At 47.9% G+C, this 23,821-nt stretch overlaps 1 protein-coding gene across 1 annotated transcript in view; it reads left to right on the top strand.

Moving 5' to 3' along the window:
* DCHS1 (dachsous cadherin-related 1) overlaps positions 1–23,821 on the top strand; it is a 123,612-nt gene that overhangs the window by 96,090 nt on the left and 3,701 nt on the right. The window contains exons 16-20 of the mRNA XM_040426699.1: positions 15,836–16,047; positions 16,131–16,285; positions 20,128–20,258; positions 20,402–20,688; positions 20,804–20,945. Of these exons, the coding sequence (XP_040282633.1) occupies positions 15,836–16,047; positions 16,131–16,285; positions 20,128–20,258; positions 20,402–20,688; positions 20,804–20,945 (927 nt within the window). The remainder of the gene's footprint in view (positions 1–15,835; positions 16,048–16,130; positions 16,286–20,127; positions 20,259–20,401; positions 20,689–20,803; positions 20,946–23,821) is intronic.

Raw genomic sequence — 23,821 nt, forward strand, 5'->3', positions numbered from 1 at the left:
CACCCTCACACTATATACACACTATTACACTGCCGCACCCCCACACTATATACACACTACTACACTGCCGCACCCTCACACTATATACACACTACTACACTGCCGCACCCTCACACTATATACACACTACTTCACTGCCGCCCCCACACTATATACACACTACTACACTGCCGCACCCCCACACTATATACACACTATTACACTGCCGCACCCTCACACTATGTACACACTACTGCACTGCCGCACCCTCACACTATATACACACTACTGCACTGCCGCACCCTCACACTATGTACACACTACTGCACTGCCGCACCCCCACACTATATACACACAACACACTACTGCACTGCCGCACCCTCACACTATATACACACAACACACTACTGCACTGCCGCACCCCCACACTATATACACACAACACACTACTGCACTGCCGCACCCTCACACTATATACAAACTACTACACTGCCGCACCCTCACACTATATACACACTACTGCACTGCCGCACCCCCACACTATATACACACAACACACTACTGCACTGCCGCACCCCCACACTATATACACACAACACACTACTGCACTGCCGCACCCTCACACTATATACAAACTACTACACTGCCGCACCCCCACACTATATACACACTACTGCACTGCCGCACCCCCACACTATATACACACTACTACACTGCCGCACCCTCACACTATGTACACAACACACTACTGCACTGCCGCACCCTCACACTATATACACACTACTGCACTGCCGCACCCCCACACTATATACACAACACACTACTGCACTGCCGCACCCTCACACTATATACACACTATTACACTGCCGCACCCTCACACTATATACAAACTACTGCACTGCCGCACCCTCACACTATATACAAACTACTGCACTGCCGCACCCCCACACTATATACACACAACACACTACTGCACTGCCGCACCCTCACACTATATACACACTACTACACTGCCGCACCCTCACACTATATACACACTACTGCACTGCCGCACCCTCACACTATATACACATTACTACACTGCCGCACCCTCACACTATATACACACTACTACACTGCCGCACCCTCACACTATATACACACTACTGCACTGCCGCACCCTCACACTATATACACACTATTACACTGCCGCACCCCCACACTATATACACACTACTACACTGCCGCACCCCCACACTATATACACACAACACACTACTGCACCCTCACACTATATACACACTACTACACTGCCGCACCCTCACACTATATACACACTATTACACTGCCGCACCCCCACACTATATACACACAACACACTACTGCACCCTCACACTATATACACACTACTACACTGCCGCACCCCCACACTATATACACACTACTACACTGCCGCACCCCCACACTATATACACACAACACACTACTGCACCCTCACACTATATACACACTACTGCACTGCCGCACCCTCACACTATATACACACTATTACACTGCCGCACCCTCACACTATGTACACACTACTACACTGCCGCACCCCCACACTATATACACACAACACACTACTGCACCCTCACACTATATACACACTACTACACTGCCGCACCCTCACACTATATACACACTACTACACTGCCGCACCCTCACACTATATACACACTACTACACTGCCGCACCCCCACACTATATACACACTACTACACTGCCGCACCCCCACACTATATACACACTACTGCACTGCCGCACCCCCACACTATATACACACAACACACTACTGCACCCTCACACTATATACACACTACTACACTGCCGCACCCTCACACTATATACACACTACTACACTGCCGCACCCTCACACTATATACACACTACTACACTTCCGCACCCTCACACTATATACACACTACTACACTGCCGCACCCTCACACTATATACACACTACTACACTGCCGCACCCTCACACTATATACACACTACTACACTGCCGCACCCTCACACTATATACACACTACTACACTGCCGCACCCTCACACTATATACACACTACTGCACTGCCGCACCCTCACACTATATACACACTACTACACTGCCGCACCCCCACACTATATACACATTACTGCACTGCCGCACCCTCACACTATATACACACTACTACACTGCCGCACCCTCACACTATATACACACTACTACACTGCCGCACCCTCACACTATATACACACTACTACACTGCCGCACCCCCACACTATATACACACTACTACACTGCCGCACCCCCCCAAACTATATCCACACTACTACACTGCCGCACCCTCACACTATATACACACTACTACACTGCCGCACCCTCACACTATATACACACTACTACACTGCCGCACCCTCACACTATGTACACACTACTATACTGCCGCACCCTCACACTATATACACACTATTACACTGCCGCACCCCCACACTATATACACACTACTACACTGCCGCACCCACACACTATATACACATTAGTACACTGCCGCACCCCCACACTATGTACACACTACTACACTGCCGCACCCTCACACTATATACACACTATTACACTGCCGCACCCCCACACTATGTACACACTACTACACTGCCGCACCCCCACACTATGTACACACTACTACACTGCCGCACCCTCACACTATATACACACTATTACACTGCCGCACCCCCACACTATGTACACACTACTACACTGCCGCACCCCCACACTATATACACACTACTACACTGCCGCACCCTCACACTATATACAAACTATTACACTGCCGCACCCTCACACTATATACACACTACTGCACTGCCGCACCCTCACACTATATACACATTACTACACTGCCGCACCCTCACACTATATACACACAACACACTACTACACTGCCGCACCCTCACACTATATACACACTACTACACTGCCGCACCCTCACACTATATACAAACTACTGCACTGCCGCACCCTCACACTATATACACACTATTACACTGCCGCACCCTCACACTATGTACACACTACTGCACTGCCGCACCCTCACACTATATACACACTACTGCACTGCCGCACCCTCACACTATATACACACTACTACACTGCCGCACCCTCACACTATATACACACTACTGCACTGCCGCACCCTCACACTATATACACACTACTACACTGCCGCACCCCCTCACACTATATACACATTACTACACTGCCGCACCCTCACACTATATACACACAACACACTACTACACTGCCGCACCCTCACACTATGTACACACTACTACACTGCCGCACCCTCACACTATATACACACTACTGCACTGCCGCACCCTCACACTATATACACACTACTACACTGCCGCACCCCCTCACACTATATACACACTACTGCACTGCCGCACCCTCACACTATATACACATTACTACACTGCCGCACCCTCACACTATATACACACTACTACACTGCCGCACCCTCACACTATATACAAACTACTGCACTGCCGCACCCTCACACTATATACACACTATTACACTGCCGCACCCTCACACTATATACACATTACTACACTGCCGCACCCTCACACTATGTACACACTACTACACTGCCGCACCCTCACACTATGTACACACTATTACACTGCCGCACCCTCACACTATATACACACTACTGCACTGCCGCACCCTCACACTATATACACACTACTACACTGCCGCACCCTCACACTATATACACACTATTACACTGCCGCACCCTCACACTATATACACACTATTACACTGCCGCACCCTCACACTATATACACACTACTACACTGCCTCACACTATATACACAACACACTACTGCACTGCCGCACCCTCACACTATATACACACTACTACACTGCCGCACCCTCACACTATATACACACTACTGCACTGCCGCACCCTCACACTATATACACACTACTACACTGCCGCACCCTCACACTATATACACACTACTACACTGCCGCACCCTCACACTATATACACACTACTACACTGCCGCACCCTCACACTATATACACACTACTACACTGCCGCACCCTCACACTATATACACACTACTACACTGCCGCACCCTCACACTATATACACACTATTACACTGCCGCACCCCCACACTATATACACACTACTACACTGCCGCACCCTCACACTATATACACACTACTACACTGCCGCACCCTCACACTATATACACACTACTTCACTGCCGCACCCCCACACTATATACACACTACTACACTGCCGCACCCCCACACTATATACACACTATTACACTGCCGCACCCTCACACTATGTACACACTACTGCACTGCCGCACCCTCACACTATATACACACTACTGCACTGCCGCACCCTCACACTATGTACACACTACTGCACTGCCGCACCCCCACACTATGTACACACAACACACTACTGCACTGCCGCACCCTCACACTATATACTCACAACACACTACTGCACTGCCGCACCCCCACACTATATACACACAACACACTACTGCACTGCCGCACCCTCACACTATATACAAACTACTACACTGCCGCACCCTCACACTATATACACACTACTGCACTGCCGCACCCCCACACTATATACACACAACACACTACTGCACTGCCGCACCCCCACACTATATACACACAACACACTACTGCACTGCCGCACCCTCACACTATATACAAACTACTACACTGCCGCACCCCCACACTATATACACACTACTGCACTGCCGCACCCCCACACTATATACACACTACTACACTGCCGCACCCTCACACTATGTACACAACACACTACTGCACTGCCGCACCCTCACACTATATACACACTACTGCACTGCCGCACCCCCACACTATATACACAACACACTACTGCACTGCCGCACCCTCACACTATATACACACTATTACACTGCCGCACCCTCACACTATATACAAACTACTGCACTGCCGCACCCTCACACTATATACACATTACTACACTGCCGCACCCCCACACTATATACACACAACACACTACTGCACTGCCGCACCCTCACACTATATACACACTACTACACTGCCGCACCCTCACACTATATACACACTACTGCACTGCCGCACCCTCACACTATATACACATTACTACACTGCCGCACCCTCACACTATATACACACTACTACACTGCCGCACCCTCACACTATATACACACTACTGCACTGCCGCACCCTCACACTATATACACACTATTACACTGCCGCACCCCCACACTATATACAAACTACTACACTGCCGCACCCCCACACTATATACACACAACACACTACTGCACCCTCACACTATATACACACTACTACACTGCCGCACCCTCACACTATATACACACTATTACACTGCCGCACCCCCACACTATATACACACAACACACTACTGCACCCTCACACTATATACACACTACTACACTGCCGCACCCCCACACTATATACACACTACTACACTGCCGCACCCCCACACTATATACACACAACACACTACTGCACCCTCACACTATATACACACTACTGCACTGCCGCACCCTCACACTATATACACACTATTACACTGCCGCACCCTCACACTATGTACACACTACTACACTGCCGCACCCCCACACTATATACACACAACACACTACTGCACCCTCACACTATATACACACTACTACACTGCCGCACCCTCACACTATATACACACTACTACACTGCCGCACCCTCACACTATATACACACTACTACACTGCCGCACCCCCACACTATATACACACTACTACACTGCCGCACCCCCACACTATATACACACTACTGCACTGCCGCACCCCCACACTATATACACACAACACACTACTGCACCCTCACACTATATACACACTACTACACTGCCGCACCCTCACACTATATACACACTACTACACTGCCGCACCCTCACACTATATACACACTACTACACTTCCGCACCCTCACACTATATACACACTACTACACTGCCGCACCCTCACACTATATACACACTACTACACTGCCGCACCCTCACACTATATACACACTACTACACTGCCGCACCCTCACACTATATACACACTACTACACTGCCGCACCCTCACACTATATACACACTACTGCACTGCCGCACCCTCACACTATATACACACTACTACACTGCCGCACCCCCACACTATATACACATTACTGCACTGCCGCACCCTCACACTATATACACACTACTACACTGCCGCACCCTCACACTATGTACACACAACACACTGCCGCACCCTCACACTATGTACACACTACTACACTGCCGCACCCTCACACTATATACACACTACTACACTGCCGCACCCTCACACTATATACACACTATTACACTGCCGCACCCCTACACTATATACACACTACTACACTGCCGCACCCTCACACTATATACACACTACTACTCTGCCGCACCCCCACACTATATACACACAACACACTGCCGCACCCTCACACTATGTACACACTACTACACTGCCGCACCCTCACACTATATACACACTACTACACTGCCGCACCCTCACACTATATACACACTATTACACTGCCGCACCCTCACACTATATACACACTATTGCACTGCCGCACCCCCACACTATATACACACTACTACACTGCCGCACCCTCACACTATGTACACACTACTACACTGCCGCACCCCTACACTATATACACACTACTACACTGCCGCACCCTCACACTATATACACACTATTACACTGCCGCACCCTCACACTATATACACACTATTACACTGCCGCACCCTCACACTATATACACACTACTACACTGCCGCACCCTCACACTATATACATACTACTGCACTGCCGCACCCTCACACTATATACACACTACTACACTGCCGCACCCCCTCACACTATGTACACACTACTACACTGCCGCACCCTCACACTATATACACACTACTACACTGCCGCACCCTCACACTATATACACACTATTACACTGCCGCACCCCCTCACACTATGTACACACTACTACACTGCCGCACCCTCACACTATATACACACTATTACACTGCCGCACCCTCACACTATATACACACTACTACACTGCCGCACCACCACACTATATACACACTATTACACTGCCGCACCCTCACACTATATACACACTACTACACTGCCGCACCCTCACACTATATACACACTACTACACTGCCGCACCCCCTCACACTATATACACACTACTACACTGCCGCACCCCCTCACACTATGTACACACTACTACACTGCCGCACCCTCACACTATATACACACTATTACACTGCCGCACCCTCACACTATATACACACTACTACACTGCCGCACCCTCACACTATATACACACTACTACACTGCCGCACCACCACACTATATACACACTATTACACTGCCGCACCCTCACACTATATACACACTACTACACTGCCGCACCCTCACACTATATACACACTACTACACTGCCGCACCCTCACACTATATACACACTATTACACTGCCGCACCCTCACACTATATACACACTACTACACTGCCGCACCCTCACACTATATACATACTACTGCACTGCCGCACCCTCACACTATATACACACTACTACACTGCCGCACCCCCTCACACTATGTACACACTACTACACTGCCGCACCCTCACACTATATACACACTACTACACTGCCGCACCCTCACACTATATACACACTATTACACTGCCGCACCCCCTCACACTATGTACACACTACTACACTGCCGCACCCTCACACTATATACACACTATTACACTGCCGCACCCTCACACTATATACACACTACTACACTGCCGCACCCCCTCACACTATGTACACACTACTACACTGCCGCACCCTCACACTATATACACACTATTACACTGCCGCACCCTCACACTATATACACACTATTACACTGCCGCACCCCCTCACACTATGTACACACTACTACACTGCCGCACCCTCACACTATATACACACTATTACACTGCCGCACCCTCACACTATATACACACTACTACACTGCCGCACCACCACACTATATACACACTATTACACTGCCGCACCCTCACACTATATACACACTACTACACTGCCGCACCCTCACACTATATACACACTACTACACTGCCGCACCCTCACACTATATACACACTACTACACTGCCGCACCCTCACACTATATACACACTATTACACTGCCGCACCCTCACACTATGTACACACTACTGCACTGCCGCACCCTCACACTATATACACACTATTACACTGCCGCACCCTCACACTATATACACACTACTACACTGCCGCACCCTCACACTATATACACACTACTATACTGCCGCACCCTCACACTATATACACACTATTACACTGCCGCACCCTCACACTATATACACACTATTACACTGCCGCACCCTCACACTATATACACACTATTACACTGCCGCACCCTCACACTATGTACACACTACTGCACTGCCGCACCCTCACACTATATACACACTATTACACTGCCGCACCCTCACACTATATACACACTACTACACTGCCGCACCCTCACACTATATACACACTATTACACTGCCGCACCCTCACACTATGTACACACTACTGCACTGCCGCACCCTCACACTATATACACACTATTACACTGCCGCACCCTCACACTATATACACACTACTGCACTGCCGCACCCTCACACTATATACACACTATTGCACTGCCGTACCCTCACACTATATACACACTACTACACTGCCGCACCCTCACACTATATACACACTATTGCACTGCCGTACCCTCACACTATATACACACTACTACACTGCCGCACCCTCACACTATATACACACTATTACACTGCCGCACCCTCACACTATGTACACACTACTGCACTGCCGCACCCTCACACTATATACACACTATTACACTGCCGCACCCTCACACTATATACACACTACTGCACTGCCGCACCCCCACACTATATACACACTATTGCACTGCCGTACCCTCACACTATATACACACTACTACACTGCCGCACCCTCACACTATGTACACACTATTACACTGCCGTACCCTCACACTATATACACACTACTGCACTGCCGCACCCTCACACTATATACACACTACTACACTGCCGCACCCTCACACTATATACACACTATTACACTGCCGTACCCTCACACTATATACACACTATTACACTGCCGCACCCTCACACTATATACACACTACTACACTGCCGCACCCTCACACTATATACACACTATTACACTGCCGCACCCTCACACTATATACACACTACTGCACTGCCGCACCCCCACACTATATACACACTATTACACTGCCGCACCCCCACACTATATACACACTATTACACTGCCGCACCCTCACACTATGTACACACTACTACACTGCCGCACCCTCACACTATATACACACTATTACACTGCCGCACCCTCACACTATATACACACTATTACACTGCCGCACCCTCACACTATATACACACTACTGCACTGCCGCACCCTCACACTATATACACACTACTACACTGCCGCACCCTCACACTATATACACACTACTACACTGCCGCACCCTCACACTATATACACACTACTACACTGCCGCACCCTCACACTATATACACACTATTACACTGCCGCACCCTCACACTATATACACACTATTACACTGCCGCACCCTCACACTATATACACACTACTGCACTGCCGCACCCTCACACTATGTACACACTATTACACTGCCGCACCCTCACACTATATACACACTACTGCACTGCCGCACCCCCACACTATATACACACTACTGCACTGCCGCACCCCCACACTATATACACACTATTACACTGCCGCACCCTCACACTATATACACACTACTACACTGCCGCACCCTCACACTATATACACACTACTACACTGCCGCACCCTCACACTATATACAAACTACTGCACTGCCGCACCCTCACACTATATACAAACTACTACACTGCCGCACCCTCACACTATATACACACTACTACACTGCCGCACCCCCACACTATATACAAACTACTACACTGCCGCACCCCCACACTATATACACACTACTACACTGCCGCACCCCCACACTATATACAAACTACTACACTGCCGCACCCCCACACTATATACACACTATTGCACTGCCGCACCCTCACACTATATACACACTATTACACTGCCGCACCCTCACACTATATACACACTATTACACTGCCGCACCCTCACACTATATACACACTACTACACTGCCGCACCCTCACACTATATACACACTACTACACTGCCGCACCCTCACACTATATACACACTATTACACTGCCGCACCCTCACACTATATACACACTACTGCACTGCCGCACCCTCACACTATATACACACTACTACACTGCCGCACCCTCACACTATATACACACTATTACACTGCCGTACCCTCACACTATATACACACTATTACACTGCCGCACCCTCACACTATATACACACTACTACACTGCCGCACCCTCACACTATATACACACTACTACACTGCCGCACCCTCACACTATATACACACTATTACACTGCCGCACCCTCACACTATATACACACTACTGCACTGCCGCACCCCCACACTATATACACACTATTACACTGCCGCACCCCCACACTATATACACACTATTACACTGCCGCACCCTCACACTATGTACACACTACTACACTGCCGCACCCTCACACTATATACACACTATTACACTGCCGCACCCTCACACTATATACACACTATTACACTGCCGCACCCTCACACTATATACACACTACTGCACTGCCGCACCCTCACACTATATACACACTACTACACTGCCGCACCCTCACACTATATACACACTACTACACTGCCGCACCCTCACACTATATACACACTACTACACTGCCGCACCCTCACACTATATACACACTATTACACTGCCGCACCCTCACACTATATACACACTATTACACTGCCGCACCCTCACACTATATACACACTACTGCACTGCCGCACCCTCACACTATGTACACACTATTACACTGCCGCACCCTCACACTATATACACACTACTGCACTGCCGCACCCCCACACTATATACACACTACTGCACTGCCGCACCCCCACACTATATACACACTATTACACTGCCGCACCCTCACACTATATACACACTACTACACTGCCGCACCCTCACACTATATACACACTACTACACTGCCGCACCCTCACACTATATACAAACTACTGCACTGCCGCACCCTCACACTATATACAAACTACTACACTGCCGCACCCTCACACTATATACACACTACTACACTGCCGCACCCCCACACTATATACAAACTACTACACTGCCGCACCCCCACACTATATACACACTACTACACTGCCGCACCCCCACACTATATACAAACTACTACACTGCCGCACCCCCACACTATATACACACTATTGCACTGCCGCACCCTCACACTATATACACACTATTACACTGCCGCACCCTCACACTATATACACACTATTACACTGCCGCACCCTCACACTATATACACACTACTACACTGCCGCACCCTCACACTATATACACACTACTACACTGCCGCACCCCCACACTATATACAAACTACTACACTGCCGCACCCCCACACTATATACACACTACTACACTGCCGCACCCTCACACTATATACACACTACTGCACTGCCGCACCCTCACACTATATACACACTATTACACTGCCGCACCCTCACACTATATACACACTACTACACTGCCGCACCCTCACACTATATACACACTACTACACTGCCGCACCCTCACACTATATATACACTACTACACTGCCGCACCCTCACACTATGTACACACTACTACACTGCCGCACCCTCACACTATATACACACTACTACACTGCCGCACCCTCACACTATATACACACTATTACACTGCCGCACCCTCACACTATATACACACTACTGCACTGCCGCACCCTCACACTATATACACACTATTACACTGCCGCACCCTCACACTATGTACACACTACTGCACTGCCGCACCCTCACACTATATACACACTACTACACTGCCGCACCCTCACACTATATATACACTACTACACTGCCGCACCCTCACACTATATACACACTACTGCACTGCCGCATCCTCACACTATATACACACTACTGCACTGCCGCACCCTCACACTATATACACACTACTACACTGCCGCACCCCCACACTATATACACACTACTGCACTGCCGCACCCCCACACTATATACACACTACTACACTGCCGCACCCTCACACTATATACACACTACTACACTGCCGCACCCCCACACTATATACACACAACACACTGCCGCACCCTCACACTATATACACACTATTACACTGCCGCACCCTCACACTATATACACACTACTGCACTGCCGCACCCTCACACTATATACACACTAATACACTGCCGCACCCCCACACTATATACACATTACTGCACTGCCGCACCCTCACACCATGTACACATTACTGCACTGCCGCACCCTCACACTATATACACACAACACACTACTACACTGCCGCACCCCCACACTATATACACACTACTACACTGCCGCACCCTCACACTATATACACACTATTACACTGCCGCACCCTCACACTATATACACACTACTACACTGCCGCACCCTCACACTATATACACACTACTACACTGCCGCACCCTCACACTATGTACACACTACTACACTGCCGCACCCTCACACTATATACAAACTACTGCACTGCCGCACCCTCACACTATATACAAACTACTGCACTGCCGCACCCTCACACTATATACAAACTACTACACTGCCGCACCCTCACACTATATACACACTACTACACTGCCGCACCCCCACACTATATACAAACTACTACACTGCCGCACCCCCACACTATATACACACTATTGCACTGCCGCACCCTCACACTATATACACACTATTACACTGCCGCACCCTCACACTATATACACACTATTACACTGCCGCACCCTCACACTATATACACACTACTACACTGCCGCACCCTCACACTATATACACACTACTACACTGCCGCACCCTCACACTATATACAAACTACTGCACTGCCGCACCCCCACACTATATACACACTACTACACTGCCGCACCCTCACACTATATACACACTACTACACTGCCGCACCCTCACACTATATACACACTACTACACTGCCGCACCCCCACACTATATACAAACTACTACACTGCCGCACCCCCACACTATATACACACTACTACACTGCCGCACCCTCACACTATATACACACTACTGCACTGCCGCACCCTCACACTATATACACACTACTACACTGCCGCACCCTCACACTATATACACACTACTACACTGCCGCACCCTCACACTATATACACACTACTACACTGCCGCACCCTCACACTATATACACACTACTACACTGCCGCACCCTCACACTATGTACACACTACTACACTGCCGCACCCTCACACTATATACACACTATTACACTGCCGCACCCTCACACTATATACACACTACTGCACTGCCGCACCCTCACACTATATACACACTACTACACTGCCGCACCCTCACACTATATATACACTACTACACTGCCGCACCCTCACACTATGTACACACTACTACACTGCCGCACCCTCACACTATATACACACTATTACACTGCCGCACCCTCACACTATATACACACTATTACACTGCCGCACCCTCACACTATATACACACTATTACACTGCCGCACCCTCACACTATGTACACACTACTACACTGCCGCACCCTCACACTATATACACACTATTACACTGCCGCACCCTCACACTATATACACACTACTACACTGCCGCACCCTCACACTATATACACACTACTACACTGCCGCACCCTCACACTATATACACACTACTGCACTGCCGCATCCTCACACTATATACACACTACTGCACTGCCGCACCCTCACACTATATACACACTATTACACTGCCGCACCCTCACACTATATACACACTATTACACTGCCGCACCCTCACACTATATACACACTACTGCACTGCCGCATCCTCACACTATATACACACTACTGCACTGCCGCACCCTCACACTATATACACACTACTACACTGCCGCACCCTCACACTATATACACACTACTACACTGCCGCACCCCCACACTATATACACACTATTACACTGCCGCACCCTCACACTATGTACACACTACTACACTGCCGCACCCTCACACTATATACACACTATTACACTGCCGCACCCTCACACTATATACACACTACTACACTGCCGCACCCTCACACTATATACACACTACTACACTGCCGCACCCTCACACTATATACACACTACTGCACTGCCGCATCCTCACACTATATACACACTACTGCACTGCCGCACCCTCACACTATATACACACTATTACACTGCCGCACCCTCACACTATATACACACTATTACACTGCCGCACCCTCACACTATATACACACTACTGCACTGCCGCATCCTCACACTATATACACACTACTGCACTGCCGCACCCTCACACCATGTACACATTACTGCACTGCCGCACCCTCACACTATATACACACAACACACTACTACACTGCCGCACCCCCACACTATATACACACTACTACACTGCTGCACCCTCACACTATATACACACTACTACACTGCCGCACCCTCACACTATATACACACTATTACACTGCCGCACCCTCACACTATATACACACAACACAGTGTTTCATACCATATGGCAAACCTTATCATACGTGTCCTACACCATCACACCGTGCACAGCACATGGACCAGGTCCACATACAGTACAGACCAAAAGTTTGGAGACACCTTCTCATTCAAAGAGTTTTCTTTATTTTCATGACTATGAAGGCATCAAAACTATAAATTAACACATGTGGAATTATATACATAACAAACAAGTGTGAAACAACTGAAAATATGTCATATTCTAGGTTCTTCAAAGTAGCCACCTTTTGCTTTGATTACTGCTTTGCACACTCTTGGCATTCTCTTGATGAGCTCCAAGAGGTATTCCCCTGAAATGGTCTTCACTTCACAGGTGTGCCCTGTCAGGTTTAATAAGTGGGATTTCTTGCCTTATAAATGGGGTTGGGACCATCAGTGGCGTTGAGGAGAAGTCAGGTGGATACACAGCTGATAGTCCTACTGAATAGACTGTTAGAATTTGTATTATGGCAAGAAAAAAGCAGCTAAGTAAAGAAAAACGAGTGGCCATCATTACTTTAAGAAATGAAGGTCAGTCAGTCAGCCGAAAAATTGGGAAAACTTTGAAAGTAAGGGCTATTTGACCATGAAGGAGAGTGATGGGGTGCTGCACCAGATGACCTGGCCTCCACAGTCCCCGGACCTGAACCCAATCGAGACTTGGGAACGTTCTGTGATGTTTTTTCTGCATTTTCCGCCTCCGGCAGATTTTTTTCTTTTTGCTGGAAAATCCCTTTAATCCATTCCAGCTGGAGCCAGTGATGAAAGTGTAATACCGACCCCCGGGCGTTATATGCTGTAACACTGGTGTCTCTCCTCCAGGGCAGATCACGGTGCTGCAGCCGGCATTACTGGACTTCGAAGCTAACCCTCGCCATAAGCTGGTCATTCAGGCAGAGACGGCTCAGCATTACGCCTTCACCGCGGTCTCCATCCTGCTGCAGGACGCCAACGACAATGCTCCCCGCTTTCAGCTTCCTTCCTACACGGCTTATGTCAGGGAGGGTCAGGCGGATGGGAGTCGTCTTCTCCAGGTGAGCGCTTACTGGGCTATAGACACCTGCACCCCAGTACTACACTGGTAACCAGTAACAGGCACTGATTGTTCCATTTCCAGGTCCTTGCAGAAGATCCTGACCAAGGAATGAACGGTCAGATCACTTACACCTTTGAGCCGTTTCAGCCCATGAAGGATCTGTTCCACATTGATCCCCACACAGGCGTGGTTACCACAGCTGTTATATTAGACCGCGAGATCTGGTCCGAGGCTCGGTGAGTACAGCGCTACAGGTGTGTAGACAGGTGTCTTGTGTACATATCTGCTGCACTGATTGGTTGACGCATCATGTCAGTCTGAACTGTGCCAGACAAACGGCATCCCTATGCCAAAAACAGGAGCCGGAAGTTACAAAAATTCATGAAGGGACCCGAAAGGCATCTGTCAGCAGTTTTGTCCCTAGGACACCGGCTGACCTGTTACATGTGCTCCCGGCAGCTGAAGACTTCTGTGTTGGTCCCATCTTCAGATGTGCCGTCATTGCTGAGAAATATGAGGCTTTATTATATCTGAATGAGCCTCTGGGAGCAACGGGGGCGTTACCATTACACCTAGAAACCCACCTCTCCGCACCCCCTGCCAGGCAGTGTAAAAGTGATCCCGCCTGGTCCCGTCACTCAACGTGCAGAGAGTAAAGCAGTGGCAGAGAGAGCAGAGCCTCTAGGTGTAATGGCAAAGCCCCCGTTGCTCCCAGAGGCTCATTTGCATATAGTAAAACTTGAGCAGATGCACACAAGGATAAGACCAGCGTGCACAATGCAAACTCTTCAATAGAAGGAAGACGGACACTGTGTGCGTAGTGGGCATTGCCTCTAACTGAGCCCAAAACAGAACTATACACCCATCCCCCTGTATGCCACCACACAGTAGTTATTCCAAGATTGTGCCCCCTCACAGTACTTATGCCCACATTGTGATCCCTTCACCATAGTCATGCCAACATGTGCCCCCTCACAGTACTTATATATTTACATTTAGTCTAGGACTACTAGTTGCCTGCTCTTGACACGTGTGTTTTTATTATTAGGGGTGTTATATTTGTATAGGTTAAAAATTAACTTTTATTATTTATTTAATTAATAAGCTGGGAACTATCTTATCTATCCTACTAATTTAAAACTGTCTGCAGTGGACCCTTTGTGTGCTGAACAATGTAGTTTTGCTCTCCTAATAGCTAGCATTGCTAGTTTTGCAGTATCAGTAGGTTCTTATACTGTCTCCTGGATTTCCAGTGGTGACACTTTTCCTCCTATACTGCCTACTAAGGCTACTTTCACACTAGCGTTGTTCTTTTCCAGCGCTGAGTTCCGTCACAGGGGCTCTATACCGGAAAAGAACTGATCAGGTATGTCCCCATGCATTCTGAATGGAGAGTAATCCGTTCAGGTTGCATCAGGACGTCTTCAGTTCAGTCGTTTTGACTGATCAGGCAAAAGAGAAAACCGCAGCATGCTACGACTTGCCTGAACGCCGGATCAGGCATTTTTTCCCATAGGAATGTATTAGTGCCGGATCCGTCCTTCCGGTATGCGCATGCGCAGACTGAAAAAAAGGTGAAAAAATAAATGCCGGATCCGTTTTTGCTGGATGACACCGGAAAGACAGATCCGGCATTTCAATGCATTTTTAAGACTGATCAGGCATTTTTAAGACTGATCAGGATCCTGATCAGTCTTACTAATGCCATCAGTTAGCATACATTTTGCCTGATCCGGCAGGCAGTTCCGGCGACGGAACTGCTTGCCGGATCTCTCTGCCGCAAGTGTGAAAGTAGCCTAACTTTACAACATTTTTGCTAACTGATGCATTTATGTAACATTGTAGCTCTATTTGTTTCTATTATATTTCTATTATGCCCACATTGTGATCCCTTCACCATAGTCATGCCAACATGTACCCCCTCACAGTAGTTATGGCCAGATATGTGCCCCCTCACAGTGTATATATACCCAGATATGTACCCCCTCACAGTAGTTATGGCCAGATATGTGCCCCTCACAGTGTATATATACCCAGATATGTACCCCCTCACAGTAGTTATACCCAGATATGTACCCCCTCACAGTAGTTATGGCCAGATATGTACCCCCTCACAGTAGTTATGGCCAGATATGTGCCCCTCACAGTAGTTATGCCAGATATGTTCCCACTCACAGTAGTTATGCCCAGATATGTGCCCCCTCACAGTAGTTACGTCCAGATATGTGCCCCCTTACAGTAGTTACGTCCAGATATGTGCCCCCTCACAGTAGTTATGGCCAGATATGTGCCCCCTCACAGAAGAAATGCCCAGATATGTGCTCCCTCACAGTACTTATGTCCAGATATGTGCCCCCTCACAGTAGACATGTCCAGATATGTGCCCCCTCACAGTAGTTATGTCCAGATATGTGCCCCCTCACAGTAGACATGTCCAGATATGTGCCCCTCACAGTAGTTATGTCCAGATATGTGCCCCCTCACAGTAGAAATGCCCAGATATGTGCCCCTCACAGTAGTTATGTCCAGATATGTGCCCCCCTCACAGTAGAAATGCCCAGATATGTGCCCCCTCACAGTAGTTATGTCCAGATATGTGCCCCCTCACAGTAGACATGTCCAGATATGTGCCCCTCACAGTAGTTATGTCCAGATATGTACCCCCTCACAGTAGAAATGCCCAGATATGTGCTCCCTCACAGTAGTTATGTCCAGATATGTGCCCCCTCACAGTAGACATGTCCAGATATGTGCCCCTCACAGTAGTTATGTCCAGATATGTGCCCCCCTCACAGTAGTTATGTCCAGATATGTGCCCCCTCACAGTAGTTGTGTCCAGATATGTTCCCCTTCACAGTAGTAATGCCCAGATATGTGCCTCCTTACAGTAGTTATACCCAGATATGTGCCCACTCACAGTAGTTATGTGCAGATATGTGCCACCTCACAGTAGTTATGTCCAGATATGTGCCCACTCACAGTAGACATGTCCAGATATGTGCCCCCTCACAGTAGTTATGCCCAGATATGTGCTCCCTCACAGTAGTTATGTCCAGATATGTGCCCCCTCACAGTAGACATGTCCAGATATGTGCCCCCTCACAGTAGACATGTCCAGATATGTGCCTCCTCACAGTAGACATGTCCAGATATGTGCCCACTCACAGTAGTTATGTGCAGATATGTGCCACCTCACAGTAGTTATGTCCAGATATGTGCCCCCTCACAGTAGTTATGCCCAGATATGTGCTCCCTCACAGTAGTTACGTCCAGATATGTGCCCCCTCACAGTAGACATGCCCAGATATGTGCTCCCTCACAGTAGTTATGTCCAGATATGTGCCCCCTCACAGTAGACATGTCCAGATATGTGCCCCCTCACAGTAGTTACGTCCAGATATGTTCCCCTTCACAGTAGTAATGCCCAGATATGTGCCCCCTCACAGTAGTAGTACCTACACATGGCCTGCTTTGGGCTGTCTATGAGGACCCTGGGCACACACAGCAAGCTCCATAAACACATCAGAGAACCAGTGATGGTCAGGGGTCCACCCTACAGCATGTAGCAGGTATTTTCCTCCCAGCATGAGCTGCTGGACTGATTTACAGCGAGGTGAGGTCAAATACTGGACCGGATTTTAAATGCCGGTCCGGGTTTTGGCAGCACCTGGCTGTCCTTAAATAGGCAGCTGGGCTCAGAAGCCAGGTCTCTGTTGGGATCTAGGAGCCTTGTGTCTGGATGAAGGCTTGCTACCTGTTTGGCGTGAAAACAGGTTGGTGCTGCTCTCAGCAAGGACTGTTAGAGGCAGAATTGCCGCATGGTGTGAATTACCACCAACACCGCGAGGTGACTTTTGTTTGATTATGACGGCTTGTTTTGTCACTTGCCTGAAGTGTGAATAAAACACTGAACTGTTTGATCCAAAGAACTTGTTGTGGCCTCTGTACTGCGTCTGCTAATCCTGCCTACTAGAGCGAAACCCCACAATATATTTATATACATAGGCATCTCCAGCCGGTTGAGTCTGAGAAGATCTGTAGGTGGTCTGCTAACTGTATATAGTTTGTCTCTATTCAGGTTGGTGGTCACAGCGACAGATCGCGGGTCCCCTTCACTGACTGGGTCAGCTACACTAACCCTGGTGGTGATGGACGTTAATGATAACAGTCCCACCATCCCTCTCCAGCTGGAGCTCACTATCCTTGAAGGTAGGTATACATGTGGTGTGACCTATATTTTCCCATCCAGAACATCTGGCCAGCATGGTGATACCTGTGGTTCCCCGGAACCAATCATCGTATACTATCAACCAAGATGAGGAGAGACATACTAACAAGCCTCTCATCTACAGATGCTCACATTGGCTCAGAAATTGCTCAGGTGACGGCCAATGACGTGGACTCTGGACCACCCTTGTGGTACACACTGACTATTGATGGCGCTCCAGGAAGCACATTCAGCATCTTCCGCTATGGAGGGCAGATATGGCTCACAGAGCCCCTGGATTACGAGGAGCGGGCATCGTACACTTTAACGATACAGACATCAGATGGTAAACACCAGACACGGGCAGATGTGAGGCTCACTCTACAGGATGTCAACGACAATGCTCCAGAGTTCAAGCAGAGCCTATACCAGGTAAACTGTGTCCACAAGGGTCCCCTCCGCCCCGGTATATCCTGATTTACGTGTCCTGCAGTTACACTGGTATACGGCGCTCTCTGGTGCTGATCCATCACTTTCGTCCCATCAGGTCATCATCATGGAGCACACTGCGGCGTGGACCCCACTCATCACTATTTCTGCCACTGATCGAGACTCCGGGGAGATGGGCAGAGTCACTTACAGAGTGTCCTCGTCTGATACCGGCGCCTTTCACATCGATCCTGATAATGGTACCATTTCTACTATTAATGAGGCCTAGCCCCAAACCTGTGCACCATAAGTCCCAATGATATACACTGGTGCTTGAAAGTTTGTGAACCCTTCAGAATATTTATATTTTTGCATAAATTTGACCTAAATGTCAGTATTAAAAGTAGATAAATATAAGCAAATCGAACAAGTCTAGAATGTTAGACTTGGTCATTTATTTATCATGGAAAGTTATCCAATATCACATGTCTGTGAGCGGTAAAAGTATGTGAACCCTTGCTGTCAGTATCTGCTGTGACCGCCTTGTCCACGTATGACTGGTGGACTTTGCTGGACATTGATCACCAATACAGGAGTGCGGGTGGAAAATAACTTTTTGATCCCAGGCAGTTGCCATCGGAGCTTGTGGGAGTGCCACGGTCTGATGATCTGATACTCACGCAGTCTGGATGGAGCTGGCGGCGAAGCTTGGATATACTTCTAGCAAATGTGCCTTCTGTGGTCAACAAGCTCGGTGAATTGGAAGCTTGGATGTGTGTGCAAAAAGACATGGCTGAGCAGCGAAGTCCCAAGTGCCGGTCTGGAGATGGATGGGAGGACAGTTTTTTAGAGCGGATAGGACAGTGCAAGGTTTGGGGAAGGTTAGGGGTTGGCGGGTGTGCGTGTATGTAAGTGGAGCTTGGCGCACCCATCATTAAGTGTCGAGCTTTTTATTTACCTCAGGAGTTTACATGTATAATCTCAGCGTCGGTGTATATTCCACCAGACGTGAATGCCAAGGTAGCATTCGAGGACCTTGTGCTGCAATTGGCAATTTACAGACAAAACACCCCCGTTGCTCCTAGAGGTTCATTTGCATATAATAAAACTTCATTTTTCTCAACAATTCAGCACATTTGAACATGTGTCCAACACAGATGCCTTCAGCTGCCGAGAGCACATGTTAGCCAGTGTCGTAGGGACAGATCTGCTGACAGATGTCCTTTAACCATTCTTTAGTAGAAAGACTCGGGGTCATCTTCTTTCTGCGTGTTCTCTTACCTTTTCAGCTTACAGATGTCCTGACATTTTTCTTTAGAATTTGCTGGTATAATTCAGAATTCATCGTTCCATCAGTGAAGACAAGCCAACCTGGCCCAGATGTAGCAGAACAGGCTCAGACCATGATCCTACCAGCAGCATCTGTCACATATAGGATGAGATTTTTATGCTGGATGCAGGGTTCTCCTTCTCCAAACATGAAGCTTCTCATTTACACCAAAAAGTTTGGTCTCAACATCGTTCCAACAGCCTTCTGGCTTGTCCAGGTGATCTTTACAAACTGCATATGGGCAGAAATGTACTTTTTGGAGAGCAGTAGCTTTCTCCTTGCAGTCCTGCATGCACACCATTGTTGTTCAGTGTCCTCCTGATGATAACATTAGCTAAAGTGAGAAAGGCCTTTAGCTGCTTAGAGGTTACTTAGGGTTCCTTTGTGACGTCAAGGACTATTACACGCCTTGCTCTTGGCATGATCTTTGTTGGTTGACCACTCCTGAGGAGGGTAATAATGGTCTGGAATTTTCTCCGTTTGTACACAATCTGTCTGACTGTGGATTGGTAGAGTCCAGACTCTTTAGAGATGGTTTAGTAACCTCTTCCAGCCTGATGAGCATCAACAACTCTTCTTCTGAGGTCCTCACAAATCTCTTTTGTTCCTGCTATGATGCACTTCCACGAGTATTTGTTGTGGAGATCAGATTTTGATAGATCACTGTTCTTTAAATATAACAGGTCACTCACTCACATCGGATTATCCTCCCATTGATTGAAAACACCTTCAAATTATCTGCTCACCCTAAAGGTTCACATACTTTTACCACTAACAGACATGTGATATTGGATCCTTTTCCGCAATAAATAAATGACGAGCCTAATATTTTTTGACTCATTTCTTTTATTTGGTTCTTTACCTAGTTTAAGGACGTGTGTAAAAATCTGATGTAATTTATGCAGAAATATAAAAAAAAGTCTGAAGGGTTCACAAACTTTTAAGCACCACTGATCAGTAACATAAATAGGTAAGTACTCCCCGTATAAGCGTTTTTTTTTTTGTTTGTTTTTTTAACATACGTGGACATGAATATTTCATCTTTGCTCACATGGTAAATGGAAATGGAAGGAACCCCAAAATATAGACACCATTGCAAAAGCAACTTTCTAAATAATGTTTACTAAAATGTTCCTACCTAGCTTCTGCAGAGTGCGTGTAAGTCTAAGAATCTGAGATAAATCCATCATAGCTCTGCTGGCTCCCTCTGCCTTCCCCTCCCTTCTCTCGTGTTAGAGATAGAGGAGTGGGAGGAGTTTGTCCATAGCAGATCAGAGTGTGGAGAAGGAGGAGAGGATCCAAGCAGACCAGCTAACTCAGGCTGTAGATAGGAGGGAGAGAAGAACAAACAAGGCAGTTTGCAGGGGGAGGAGGAAGGAGACACAGGCTGTGTCCAATTAAAGAGAGAGGAGAGCATACAGGGCAGACTGCAGAAAGAGGGAGGTGGAAATCCTCAGCATCAGTACACGGGAGGGAGTTCCTTCATGGAAATCAGTCCGGGAATGAAGCTGTGCTGATATATGAGAGCTAGTGAAGATGGCAGCATCCTAAACACACAGTCTTAACGTTTACAGGCAGTTACTTTTCCCCAAAAAAAAGACAGATCTTGGAAGTTTTTTCTAAAAAGTCCAGTTGTTCTTGTTTTGGTTACTTCTGCTCCCTTATATTGTGTGACTGAGGTGCAGATAGTAAAGGGGTCCTCTCACTTCAGCAAATGGCATTTATCATGTAGAGAAAACTAATACAAGGCACTTACTAATGTATTGTGATTCTCCATATTGCCACCTTTGCTGGTTTGAGTCACTT

The sequence above is a fragment of the Bufo bufo genome, chromosome 3 (assembly GCF_905171765.1).
Source record: "Bufo bufo chromosome 3, aBufBuf1.1, whole genome shotgun sequence".
Taxonomy (NCBI): Eukaryota; Metazoa; Chordata; class Amphibia; order Anura; family Bufonidae; genus Bufo; species Bufo bufo.